This window comes from Myxine glutinosa, chromosome 13, assembly GCF_964187855.1.
Source record: "Myxine glutinosa chromosome 13, kmMyxGlut1.1, whole genome shotgun sequence".
NCBI classification, from domain to species: domain Eukaryota; kingdom Metazoa; phylum Chordata; class Myxini; order Myxiniformes; family Myxinidae; genus Myxine; species Myxine glutinosa.
In genome coordinates, this window is record NC_136273.1 from 45,515,692 (window position 1) to 45,527,807 (window position 12,116).

The window sequence follows — 12,116 nt, forward strand, 5'->3', positions numbered from 1 at the left end:
AAATATCCAAATACGTGGTTGTATACTCCCTTAAAAGTTGTTCCTCCATTTCTATGCAACTTAGTGAATACTACTGTCACCAGTATGCCAATATAGGTGTGGCAGAGTAACAAAATATGTTGCAGGTACACGTAACATCGTGTTCTGAGTGTAAAAAACATAACAGCGCGTTCACGTCTGCCCCTTGGTTTTAAGATTCACAATGCATTTCGTTTTAAAACTCAAAAGTTCAATTCAACAAAACTTTCTTTACTATCTGCCCATATCGTCTATGCCTAAGACACATCCATACATACAGCACAATTTATATGCTGATAAAGGTCAAGTTTATATATGTAAAAATCCATGAGCAGAGTACTCTGGAAAGTCAATGTAAGACCACTTCCAAATTTGGCTAATTTTGTACTCATTTTGTTTATGAAGCTCCTATCCATAAATAGCTGTTATTCTCATATAAATTCTATCAAAAATGGAATCCCAAAATTACTCACAATTTTACCATTAATTAATGGCTGCTCATAACCTAGCACATCAAATCTGTATATTTCATCGCCCTTGACAAAAGAGATAATGTTCATAATCAAATTATATTCCTATTTTATTTTACGAATTTTCTGGATATTCTAGTAAGATTGACACACAAAACCAAAAAAAACACAAACATTGACGCACAAACATACACAAACCCAAGCATTATGTATATTTGTTTGCATTTGAACCATCATTAACAGATCAAGATGGGTGTCAATTGCATTTCAATTTCGTAAAATTTATCCTTTAATTTTAGAAACGCTAATACACAAATAGACAAAAAGTTTATTTGTTTTAGAAAACCCCTATAATGTCACATTGAAATTACCCTTTTTTGGTCCCACAATAATTTATCCCAATTTGACAATACATCTATTTACATGTCAGTCAACCACTGACCTATCAGCATGCAAAAAAATAGTCCAAAATGCCCACCTGCTGATCATGTGATGCTCGTCACTTGGTTCCCAAAATTTTTTGCAAAGCAATGTTCCACACTTTGGTAATTGTTTTGTTGTAAAAAATTGTTTCACCCAAAATACTCCCTAAAACGCCATCTATAATTGGCAAATATGAGGCATCCAGAATGAACTCTAATTCTGGATCTTTTAATTCATGTTCCAAAAAAATCCAATTTTGGCATTTAATCAATTAATTATTAATTCGCTAATAAGCAAAAGTAAAATTCATTCTTGCTCCGAAAAAAATTTTGAGACAAGAAGCAGGAACAATTATTCATGTTGGTCTGTTGGCATTTGATCTGTTGAGGCCTGTCGTCATTTGGGATCTGCAGCAATGAAAGCCTAAACGTTATCTGAGGTACCAGTAAGCACTGGTACCCTTGATCCTGGTTTTTTCTATGAACTAGTCTTCCTATTTGAATATGGACAACGTCGTTTCCAGTGTCCCATATTTCCACACTTGTAACATCGATGTCTGTCATTGGCTGGTTTGTCCACCTGTTCACTTGTATTTCTAGGCTGCATCTCCAGATCCCTGAGTTGCCACTGCAATCTCTGGTTCTCTCCTGAAACACGAAAAAATTCTCTGTACCGTCCTTTTTGGGGAGACAAATGGGAATCAGATGGGACAACTGTCACTTTTATTCCTATGTTCGAGGGCAGTTGTGCATTTATGTCCTCCAATGTATCCTGCATCGTTTTTATTTTAAGTTCTAGGTCCAATATACGTCCTTGCTGTGCCCTATTCCTGGATTCCATATCCCAATAATGGAATGCAAGCCAGTCTACTGTTAAATTATGTTGCTTCCTGGCTTTCAATTCTTGTCCTAATCTCTCCAATCGATTTCGCTCAAATGTACCATCTCTTGGAAACTCCTTATCATGTCCCTTTGTCCACAAATACCAATTTTCAACCTCACTAATAGCCTCTTCACCATATCGGTCGTACATATAATATGCACAAGTACCTTTTTTTGGAATATCTGGTTGTCCTTGTGTATTCTTACAAGCTGCATTCCCCATTCTGGCTGTATATGAATAACACTCAGTATTTACTCAATGTACCAGATAACTACCAAGACTACACTTTAAATTACACTTGTACCCCCTGTCAATTTCCTAGCTTATGTCCTATAAGCTCGACTCCGTAATCGTCCAGGAAGTGTCTCTCCACCTTTGCAATTGATGACTTCAAGTGACTGCCAGAGAGTCTCCCTGTTCTGTGGCTTTTCCCACACCCCAATCGCACTGATCAGTGTTGCAGATGAGTCTGGATCAGTAAGTCCTGTTAAGGGGGGGTCAAACAAAAATAACCACATAATATAACAAATAACCACTAGACTCACCACCTCGCCCATCGTCCCAGGTTGTCTGCACATTGATGTTTTGCAAATGTCTCAAAGCTTCGTTCTTGAGACCGCACTTTTTATTCATCCATCAATTGACTTGTTTAAATTAAATTTAAATAAAATCAGATCAGATTAAATTAATCAGATCAAAATCAATCAGATCAATCGGGTCAGAATCAGAATCAATTCAAATATGCAATTTCAATCAATTCATCAACATTTATCAATAAAATCCTAATAATAATACATAATAAAATATCATAAATGATAATATCAAAATTCAAATATCAAAATAGCAAAATTCACATTTATCAGTCTGATAACCCTATATCTAAGCCTGTACCCAATGTTGGCAAAACAGTTCCGTCTACTGACGGGGAAATATGATCGCCGGTCCATGGTCACCGTTTGACCCATATCTGCCGTCAGTTGACAAATCACCGTTCCGCCTCTGGATCATATCTGACATATTTTTTCAATCCTGTGTGGTCATCATATCACAAATTAAAGTTTAACAACCACTGAAGGCAACTCAACCCTTCATTTGTGAGACAATCAACCAAATTGATCCGACCGATATGAACCAGTTCATTGGGCAATGTCGCACATGTCACACGTGTCACATGTCACACGTCATGTGATGTCACATGTCATGTCATGTGTCACCCACCATGTCTCACTTTGAAAGACACTCAAAGTTCTTGACAATTAAAATGGTGTAAGATTCCTGAAATGTGTACCAATGAATGACAATTCATAATATTTATCAATGGAATCCAATCATACCGAAATTTCGACACTCCAATAAACTTTGTAACTTGTAATACATCATTAATCCTGCAGGGCTATAAAGCTATCCTTAAAGTCCATGCAATCGATTTACATCAAAACCCAATGATGACATGCCTGATAATCATAGCAATTTTCATGATTGTAAAATCATGACCATTGTAAATCATTGTAATTATAAATTGTAAATATAAATTTACCATAATTGTACAAAATTTGAGAATGAACATCAATAATAATCAGCATATGACAATCATGATGATAATGATGAATCTCATCAACAATGAGAGAAAACAATGAGAATGAGAAACAATGAGAGAAATGAGAAAACAATGAGAACTATGAAAGGTGAAAACAGGTAAAAGAAGAAGCAAAAGAGGAGGAAAGGAGAAGGAAAGGAAAGGGGGGAGGAAAAGGGTGGGGAAGGGAGGAGGAGAAGTGGCAGAATGCCAAGGGAGGAATGAGGAATTAATACTATGCGAAATACGACACTCATTGTATTTTAACCTAAAGATAGCTGTGTATCATTGGCCGCACTCATGACTCCCTTACAAGGCTGTGAGATTATATGGTAAATACTGTCTCCCTCTCGAACTTCTGTGCGAGCCATTACACTCATCTGTGTATTTTTTTTTAACCATTTCAACTGTGTCGTACCATGGCACTCATCACTTTAACACTATGGGGCCATATTCTTTAGGGAGAGGGAAAAAAAATTTTAAAAATGAGAATGAAGAACACATACCCACACACACAAAAACACATAAAGCCACATAATGAGGTGATATGCTAAATCAACATGGGATCCAATGGGATATGGGATCAACAATCCTTTACATGCCTCATACAATCAGTAATATAACATGATTTGGAGGGGATGGATAATGGTAGAATGAAGTTAGGGTTAAGATTGGGTTGGGGTCAACAAATTCATGTACATGTAAATTCATTCATGTATAAACAGATCACAATATATTTCATCATTGGTTTCCCTCCATTTAATTGCCTTGGCAAATGTCATAGGATCTTATATCAATAAATTCCCTTTTTAAAATCTTAAAAGACAGATGAAATATAAAATGATCAAAGGTACATTGGATGGTTCTATTTTTTAGAGATTACGGATCACAGTAGCATGGGATTGGCTCACATTAAATTTCATCTTGATTGAAGGATTTTTAGCTGTGGTCCAAGATGGCCGCCGCCATAAAAATCCTAAAAATATATATATTTTTTCTAATCAGGATGTAAAGAGGTTACATTTAAAAAATCGCTTCTGATTCCATAGATAAGTGGACACAACACCAAACGGTTACCATGGGCAACCTGCCTGCACGCATTCCAGTGGCAGGGTCAGTGTGTGCAAATCTTACGGGACCCAGGACACAACACCAAACGGTTACCATGGGCAACCTGCCTGCACGCATTCCAGTGGCAGGGTCAGTGTGTGCAAATCTTACGGGACCCAGGACACAGAAAACTTTTTTTTTTTTTTTTTTTTTTAAATTACATTGCATTACAAACATTACATTACATTAGAAATTAACAGTTATCATTACTGTCCTACATGGGAAAAATGAATTGATGGTGCACTTCATCAAGTCATCTCTGTCAGAACATCATAATTCATAAGATTACAATTTCTTGTGTTCATAAGAGCACATTTGGCCAATCACACACATAAATGTGCATAAAATGCAGACGTGCATCCAAACCGCTTCGAATTAACTCTTATGAAGGTACAAAAACCCATATTTGTGCCACAATGGAATTTTTTATGACTTAAAATCGAGCCAGTCGATTTTACCATTATTTGGCTTACTGTACAGACGCTGTATAAAATCGCTTTTTACAAAACCCGCTAATATGATTATAAATCAAATAGTGTCCATTCTGCAATCTGCTCGTGTGTGTGGTCACAACCCAAGCAGGATCTCAACCATTATTTTAACGGGAAAATCGACACACTTATAAGTCATTTAATCACGAAAACGAGCAGAGATTTGAATGCAGACCATTGCTGGAAATCATTTTAAAGATATTTACAAAATTGACGTTCTATTTCATGAATTCATGACATTCATGAAATGAGCAAGAAATATACAAAATCCATATTTCAGTTGTACATGACAAGACGAATGCAGCACCTGTTGGCTAACGCCCGGGGTTCGTTAGTGGCTCTTTGCAATCGTCTCATTAAACTCGTAAAATGTACCGAAAAAAAATTCAAATTACAGAAAAACCAAAAAAATAATTGATTATTAATTTTTAAAAATTTTTTTTATCGTCATGACTTCTGAAATTTTAAAACAAATCCTTCATGAAAGCACAGCACCTTTTCTAAAGACACCAAGCTTTAGTGGATATTTGTGACAGTTCATGGCACCATCCCTCAAAAATGCGTATACATAAATTTTGGAAGAAAAAAAAAAATTGGCATGATTTCTGAAACCTGTTAAAGGCCTCGTGTTTTTTCCTTCCACACATCAACAAACGTACACAAAACTCAAACACTGAACTATTTTCACAGATTAACATCAGACTACACAGATAACAAACAAAAGCTTACCTGGGCAGTTGAGTCCCTACGGGCCACCAATTGTTGAATAATAATTTTAACTACTGTTCTACTTCAGAAACTTCAGAAACTCGTTTTAGCAAAATCAATGGTTTATTCACTTTAGAGAATTTGTTGTATACTAAGCCGAGATCTTTAATGAGTCTGTTCCAGAGTTTGTTGAAGCTTGTTTGGTAGGTCTTTTGAAGCTCGTTCAGTAGGTCTTTTGAAGCTCATTCAGTTGTTGACAATCTCCAGTTGGTTGATCAGTTCAACTGGTCTTCAGTTTTCACTCCTCTTCAGTTCACTCTCCCAGTCCACTCTCCTAGTCCACTCTCCTAGTCCACTCTCCTAGTCCACTCTCCTAGTCCACTCTCTCCCAATGCAACTTTCTCTTGGTTTTAAAGGCCCAGACTGCTTCATCCAAAAGCCTTTATTTGGCTCTTTTGGCCACCCCTCTATTTTGGGAGACTGAGAGCACCACTTTATTTCTGTTCAAGAGGTCAAATACTCTGACCTGCTGAAGCTGTTTGCAGCCTGTGTTCCATCTATGGAACACAGGCTAAATATTGAAAGACACAGATGGCAGTCCACGAGCATTACACATTCTGTTTCCTTAAATTAACTCTCTCTCTGACCACATGTTAATTCTAGTTCTATGCTCTTTTGCTCATTCGTAAAGTAAAACATAATTCCACTTTAAACAAGATTACATTGATATATATTCTAGCAATATTGTCAATATGAATATTTATTCCCTGACAGAAGTATGAATTTGGAATTGTTCCACGTGCCCTTTTCGCTTCGGATGGGTCACTTCTCCTAGCATATGACAAGGCTAAGGTCCTTCGTCATCTTGAAGCGCTAGTTACCAAGGAGCAAACTAGCCCAACAGAAGCCACAAGCGATCCAGCTAATGCCATACCGAGTGTTTCTGGCGACCAAGTATTGAGTGAAAACTCCCAAACTGAAGTACCACCCCAAGCCGAGGCGCCTGAAGTACAAGAAGCGCAGCCTGAGCAAGAAGCTTCAACTGACATGTCCGACATGTCTGAGAAATTTAAAGTTGTAGTCATAGATGGCATGGCCCTCGTTAACTCCATCTCCAAGACAGACAAAATGAAAACATGCAGTGAATTTGCCATGTAATTTCTTGAAAAGCTTATCAGGATTGCAGCTAACTATGACGAAGTAAGACTGGTATTTGACAGATACGTCGAAAGTTCTCTGAAAGAGCAAATGAGAAAAAAGAGAACAAAGGGAAACTCGACCTACTATCACATCCAAGATAGTACACTGATCCAGAATATTTCCTTGAAGGACTTCCTTTCAAGTGTCAAAATCAAGGCAGAACTTGTAGAGTATTTAGCTGCAAAGACTCTGGATCACAGCAACAGCTCTGCCAACAAATTGAAGAAGTTCATGGTAACCTTCGGCACTGAGACAAAAGGCAATGTAAGTGTGCCTGATGAATTGGTAAAACACGGTCATGAAGAAGCGGATACGTTACTCTTGCTCCATGCCCTAACAGTTAACGGCGATGTAGAACTTGTAATAGACTCTCCAGATACCGATGTCTTCTTGCTGATGATCCACATGTATCCACAGCTACCTGCTGAGACATATTTCCTTACCGGAAAAGGAAAACTGAATAGGAAAATTGCAGTCAAACCTATCTTTGAAAAGTTAGGAGTTAACCGCGCCTCAGCTATTCTCGGGTTTCATTCTTTCACAGGATCAGATATGTGTGGCAGGTTCGCCGGCAGGACAAAGGACTGGTGTATGAAGGTGTTCATGTCCTGCGATGATATGATACTGGATTCACTTGCTTCACTTGGCAAATCTGCTGCTACACCCTCTCCAAACGCAATTGACCAACTGGAAAGGTTCGTTTGCTTGTTGTACAGATCCAAAACACACACCAAAGTAAATGCACTACGATGGTTCTTGTACTCAAATCGACAGGCCGAGGGAGAGAGTCTGCCTCCAACCTCTGGATCATTGACACCACACATTCTGCGAGCACATTATATTGCAATGATATGGATGCAGGCATGCGAAAGTCAACCGTCCCTTCCTTCTCCCACTGACTACGGATGGAAGTCAGAGGAAAATAGATTTCTTCCGGTGATGTGTTTGAACCCTCCAGCACCAGAGGCCGTGACTAAGCTGGTAAAACGTAGCTGCAAATCAGGATGCAAAGGAAACTCCTGTAGTTGCCGCAGCAATAAACTCCCATGCACAGAGGTCTGTAGCTGTTTGAACTACGGCTGTAGCAACAATGAACAATCAGCTCAGAACATTGTGGGAGATGAACACGAGGACTTGTAAGGTAAAACGGATGATTGTGAGACAGGAATATTTAAATATGGTCAAACAGGAAATTACATTACGCTATCATTGTTATAGCAATGTGGACCTTTGTGTAAAACAGTGGTAGCCATATTGGATTTTCTCACTATTTCTCACTATGGCTGGCATCCACCAATTTCAACGAATCAGTAACATGTTTCCCCAATGGCCTAGCATTACTTATGTGGGCATTACCACCAAAATGGACCTATTTCATCATTCACAATTTGTGTTATCAAGAACATTAAGTTTTTGTACTGTGGTTATTTAAGAAGTGGCGGCCATCTTGGATTTTTCCACCATTTTGAATTTGACTGCCATATTGAAATTAATTGTTTTTTAACTCCTAGGTATTGAAATTATGGGTATTATCATTAATTTGGACCTCATACTGTGTTCAGAATACCAGTTTTAATGGAATTTATATATTTTGGCGGCCATCTTGGATTTGACACCCTTAATCCGTTTAAAAAAATTAACAACCTCTTTTTTCGAACATGTGACACCCCAAAGACAAGGAATCAAGTGGAATTTTGCTTTTAACAAAAAAAAAACACGAAATGACATAACAGTCTACACTACTGCTAGGACTTCCAGGAAAGAAGTTGGTATTTCAAAAAAGTGGATCTGGGGTGAATTAACGGGGGTAGAAAAGATCAAGCTTTTGGATGGTGGACGATAAGAGATGGTGGTGATGATCATGAACATTTCAGCCTTTTTGGATGAAAGCTTTTCTGTGTACCACCACATCTTATATTGAAATTGAAGTCACATTTTGTTGCCTGTTAATCGTTGAAATATATTACCAGGTAAAAGTGTTTCAGGTGATGGTCACACTTTGGTGAACATCCTCCTTTTATTGGGTTTTTCGTTTTTTGTAACAGCTACATGTAGCTATAGTTCTGCCATTCCTTATATAATTGTCTTTTACAGTGAAGAAATCCTATAATTCTCTCTATATTGTGTCATCTTTGCTGCAAGAGCTAATATTATGAGGTCATTTCCATCTTCACCTAGCTAGCTAGTACCAGGCGGCCAAAAATTGTGATCAGATTTATTTTTTAGGGGCTGACTGGATGGCCAAGAGACGTGCACACTCTTCTAAGCAGTCTAGCCTAGGTTCCAATTCTGATTCAGCTGTTAACTGTCATCCCAGTGTTCCACAGGCAGGGGGAATCGTCATGGACCTTAAACTGGGTGCCCCATCTGTCAGCATTCGTTGGTGGATGTTAAAGATCCCATGGTGTTCTTTGCGAAGAATAAGCGAGTTATCGCTGGCACCGTGAACCAGCAGAGGGCATTGCATCAGTGGCACATCCTCAACATCAGCCAATGATACTACCCCGCAGCCTTGTGCTGCATAAAAACGAAGATTAATTTATTGAGACGATAGCTTTCTCCAGATGACCAGTGATGAGTGACCAAAAAATGTGACATGTAGAGAGATTGTTAGGAGGAAGATTGGCACAACATGCAGAAGAGGTATTGTGGTGGATGAATGAGCAAGTGAGGAGCAACCAGAAAGTCCCAGATGTAAGACGCACATTCGTGGAACATTTTAGAAAGCCAGTATCAACACCATGGGTGCTGCAGGAATGGGATGATGGTGATCTTGTTGCTGCCCCACTGCATGCGTTGAACATTAAGCGGATCATAAGGAGTTCGTTTAGCAACCGCAGATACAGTACCCAGAAGCAAATTGTGGAAAGTGGTCCCTGGAGACTAATCTGCAACTGAAGCTGCAGAAGCTGTATAATTATAATATGTACCCACTCGCTTCCTGTGATGTCAAAAACTTCCGAGGGAACATTATCGCCAGAAGGTTCCTTTCTCCACAAGGAATGCCATCTACTAGAGGGCTAAAGCATAGAACTGGTGTTTTTGGACATGGGACAACCCACCTTTTTTTGGGGAAAACTGGAACATCCCCAGATCACGTTTTTCTCTGGGTTGCCGGGTTATCTGTGGACATCAATAGGCCACATTTTCGAGGGATCAGTCACGTGAATCCAAGTGAAATCACAAGTGAATCCTATTTGTGAATGTTGCAGAATTTCCTCACCCCAAAGCTTTTCCTTTTGGTTATCCGCAACACAGCGATGCCGTAACATTAGGCAGTGGCCACAAGGGGAATACCTTGATAACGAATTACCATACGGATTGATTTGATGTGGTTCTGCAATCCCCCCTGCACCATGCAGCGCCATTCAAACAATGCGTGATCATGGTTTGTAGGATAATTGGAAGGTTAACCTCTCTCAACAAGCATATGCAACCAGAAAGGAAGGAACTCGAGGATCCAATGACCAGGGTTTTGAGGGGAATCGCACAGCTCCGGTTCGGAATATGTCCCGAAGGTCAAGGAGATCTTTTCAAGTGTGTTCCTCTGGACAAATGATGCTGAAGACAAAAAGTATAGCGATCATATGAGCATTAAGATAAGCAACGCCATATTTTGTGACCACCCTGTTGAAAGCACCAATAAAACCCAAAGCTAATGAGCTGCACTGTTCTACTTCAGAGCATTTCTCAATTATCCTTATACCTGTATTTGTGTGAAGTCTTTTCTAAAGCGTTTCTTTCTTCATTGCAGATCACTAAGGGCCAGTGACTGACTCTCTATCTTCATTTCATGAAATGAGATACTCGACACTTTAAAGAATGGCATCTTCGGTGTGTTCGACCTTGAAGGCCAAGAAAGGTTCCTGCAAATGCCATTTGGCGCTACTTTAATTTCCTGAATAACTGACTTTCGTTCAGAAATATGATTCCTGGACTTTCGAGAGCAGGTGCATTCAAGTTATGGACACCCTTCGAATTCCATAATTATCACCAAAAGTGTTGATCTCACCTTGCTGGTCCAAATACTGCAACGTTCCTGGCCTGCATGTCTTAGTGACCGGGCCTCTAAGACTATTCCAGGTACACGTGAAGCGGCGGCAGGTACCACGGTGTCTGAGATATATGTACCTGTATATATTTTGAGGAAAGCTGAACTTTAAGGGAAGTCGTAAAATTTGCTCCTTTTGGGGGAAAAATAATTCTTGTAAATCACATAGATATATATTGACAGGCTTACATGTTTCTTGGTTGGTGATCAGCTTTGTCACTGGTAAATGGAATGATGTCCGACGGTTAAAAATTTGGTAACATTTGAATCAACTTGTTGCTGTTAAATCTGCGGTTCGAGAATGTTGAAACACATTGGATCTCGCACGTTGCGATGAACCGGTGATTCGGTTGAAAAAAGAAGAATCATCGATGTTAAAGTAGACTACGAGGAGGTCCCAGTGGAAGCCATTGTTCTGGTAAGATTTCAGGATTTAACTGTGATGTATCATTTATTTGTATTAATCCTTACGGAATTATTCAGACTATTGCACATGGGGTAATGGCTTTCATGTATTTGTTTGTATTTTCATTTCTTTTTTTGATGTATTTGATGAGACTGCTCTCTTGGTAGAGTAAAATGAATGACACATTGTAACATCTCCCATGGTTTCTACTTTTTACATTCCTACATCTATCCGGTGTGAGACATCCAGCTGCCGGCTCATGCCTGCACATTTTATTCTCATGGGCTTGGCCTGGGTGTACCACACAGCCATGGGTTTGACCTTGGTTGGATACTATTCTACGACCACACAGCCATGTGTGTACCACACAGCCATGACTATTCTACGACACAGTCTGGTCTGAGGGGGGGTACCGTGCATTAGCGTCCGCAAAGTCTTCCTTTGCTGTTTCACGACCTTTGAACCCCTCAGATCAATATTCCACCGGCTACCACCCTGGAACCCTTGAGCATTTATCCCCCAAAAGCCACTAATATTCAAGTTATAGAAATATAGAAATTTCTAATTTACCTTATATATCAGTAAGTTCTTAACCAAACTTCACAGAAAAGGTATCTATACCCACATTTTCAGGGTCGACAGTTCTTATGAAACAATTAAATTGACAATCCTACTTCAATTTACCCTATTAATGAAACGATGAAACACAGTCCTTGTGACATCTGATGGTGACCTTGTCGTCACTTTCTAAACGCCTCTCCAGATCCGCAGCTCGGCCACC

General features: G+C 39.2%; 1 protein-coding gene across 2 annotated transcripts in view; it reads left to right on the plus strand.

Annotated features, from left to right (window-relative positions):
• Positions 1–11,526, plus strand: part of LOC137438891 (noelin-3) — a 121,101-nt gene extending 109,575 nt beyond the window's left edge. For both annotated transcript variants that reach the window (XM_068134345.2, XM_078767393.1), the window contains exon 4: positions 10,633–11,526. In XM_068134345.2, the coding sequence (XP_067990446.1) occupies positions 10,633–10,650 (18 nt within the window). In that variant the 3' untranslated portion in view covers positions 10,651–11,526. The remainder of the gene's footprint in view (positions 1–10,632) is intronic.
• The last annotated feature ends 590 nt before the right edge of the window (positions 11,527–12,116 follow it).